Source organism: Habropoda laboriosa, unplaced genomic scaffold, assembly GCF_001263275.1.
Source record: "Habropoda laboriosa isolate 0110345459 unplaced genomic scaffold, ASM126327v1 scaffold187, whole genome shotgun sequence".
Taxonomy (NCBI): Eukaryota; Metazoa; Arthropoda; class Insecta; order Hymenoptera; family Apidae; genus Habropoda; species Habropoda laboriosa.
Genome location: NW_017100299.1, coordinates 182,428 through 183,007, shown reverse-complemented (window position 1 = coordinate 183,007; position 580 = coordinate 182,428). Strand labels below are relative to the sequence as shown.

Genomic DNA, 580 nt, shown 5'->3' with positions numbered 1-580 from the left:
AAATGTAAAAATAATTGCTTCAATATTTGAAAAGAAATCCGTATTTCTTTGTTCTTCATTTTCACAACTAGCATTTGCAACGAAAAAATCGGAAAAAATTCTTAACATATACCATCATATATGCAATGTGCCAGATTTTTTTCAAAATATTTGCACACCACTGAATAGGGAAAATACCGCAAAAACTGATCATCTGAATTTTCCCTGTAACTACCCCCCCGGGTCGAGATAGGGCTTTGAAACTTGATGTAAAATGTTTTCTTTCGGTAAGCTATCAAATGGTCCGTCAGAAGTCTAATTTGATTTAAGGGCATCTTTGACCCCCTTATACTGCTAGACTCTTTCTTCAAAAATGTTATACATAAATCACAAGTAAAAAATTCCTATTCCATATTTGTAAATTAAAATTTAGACAATTTATATATTACCTTCTTTGTACATGGTTTGCAAATAGGTTTCTAAATCTATGATATACACTGTATAAAGTTCTGTTTGGTAAACCATCTGCTAAAAATTGCACAAATTTTCGTCTTTCTCTTTTACTACGAATACATTTTTTATAATTTTCTCTCAGAAGTAA

The 580-nt window shown here is 30.3% G+C and overlaps 1 protein-coding gene across 1 annotated transcript in view; it reads right to left on the bottom strand.

Annotated features, from left to right (window-relative positions):
* The window catches only part of LOC108573950, a 6,091-nt gene that overhangs the window by 4,639 nt on the left and 872 nt on the right, over window positions 1-580 (bottom strand). Inside the window, exon 4 of the mRNA XM_017936442.1 lies at window positions 429-580. This exon is cut by the window's right edge and continues 34 nt beyond it. Within this exon, the coding sequence (XP_017791931.1) occupies window positions 429-580 (152 nt within the window). The remainder of the gene's footprint in view (window positions 1-428) is intronic.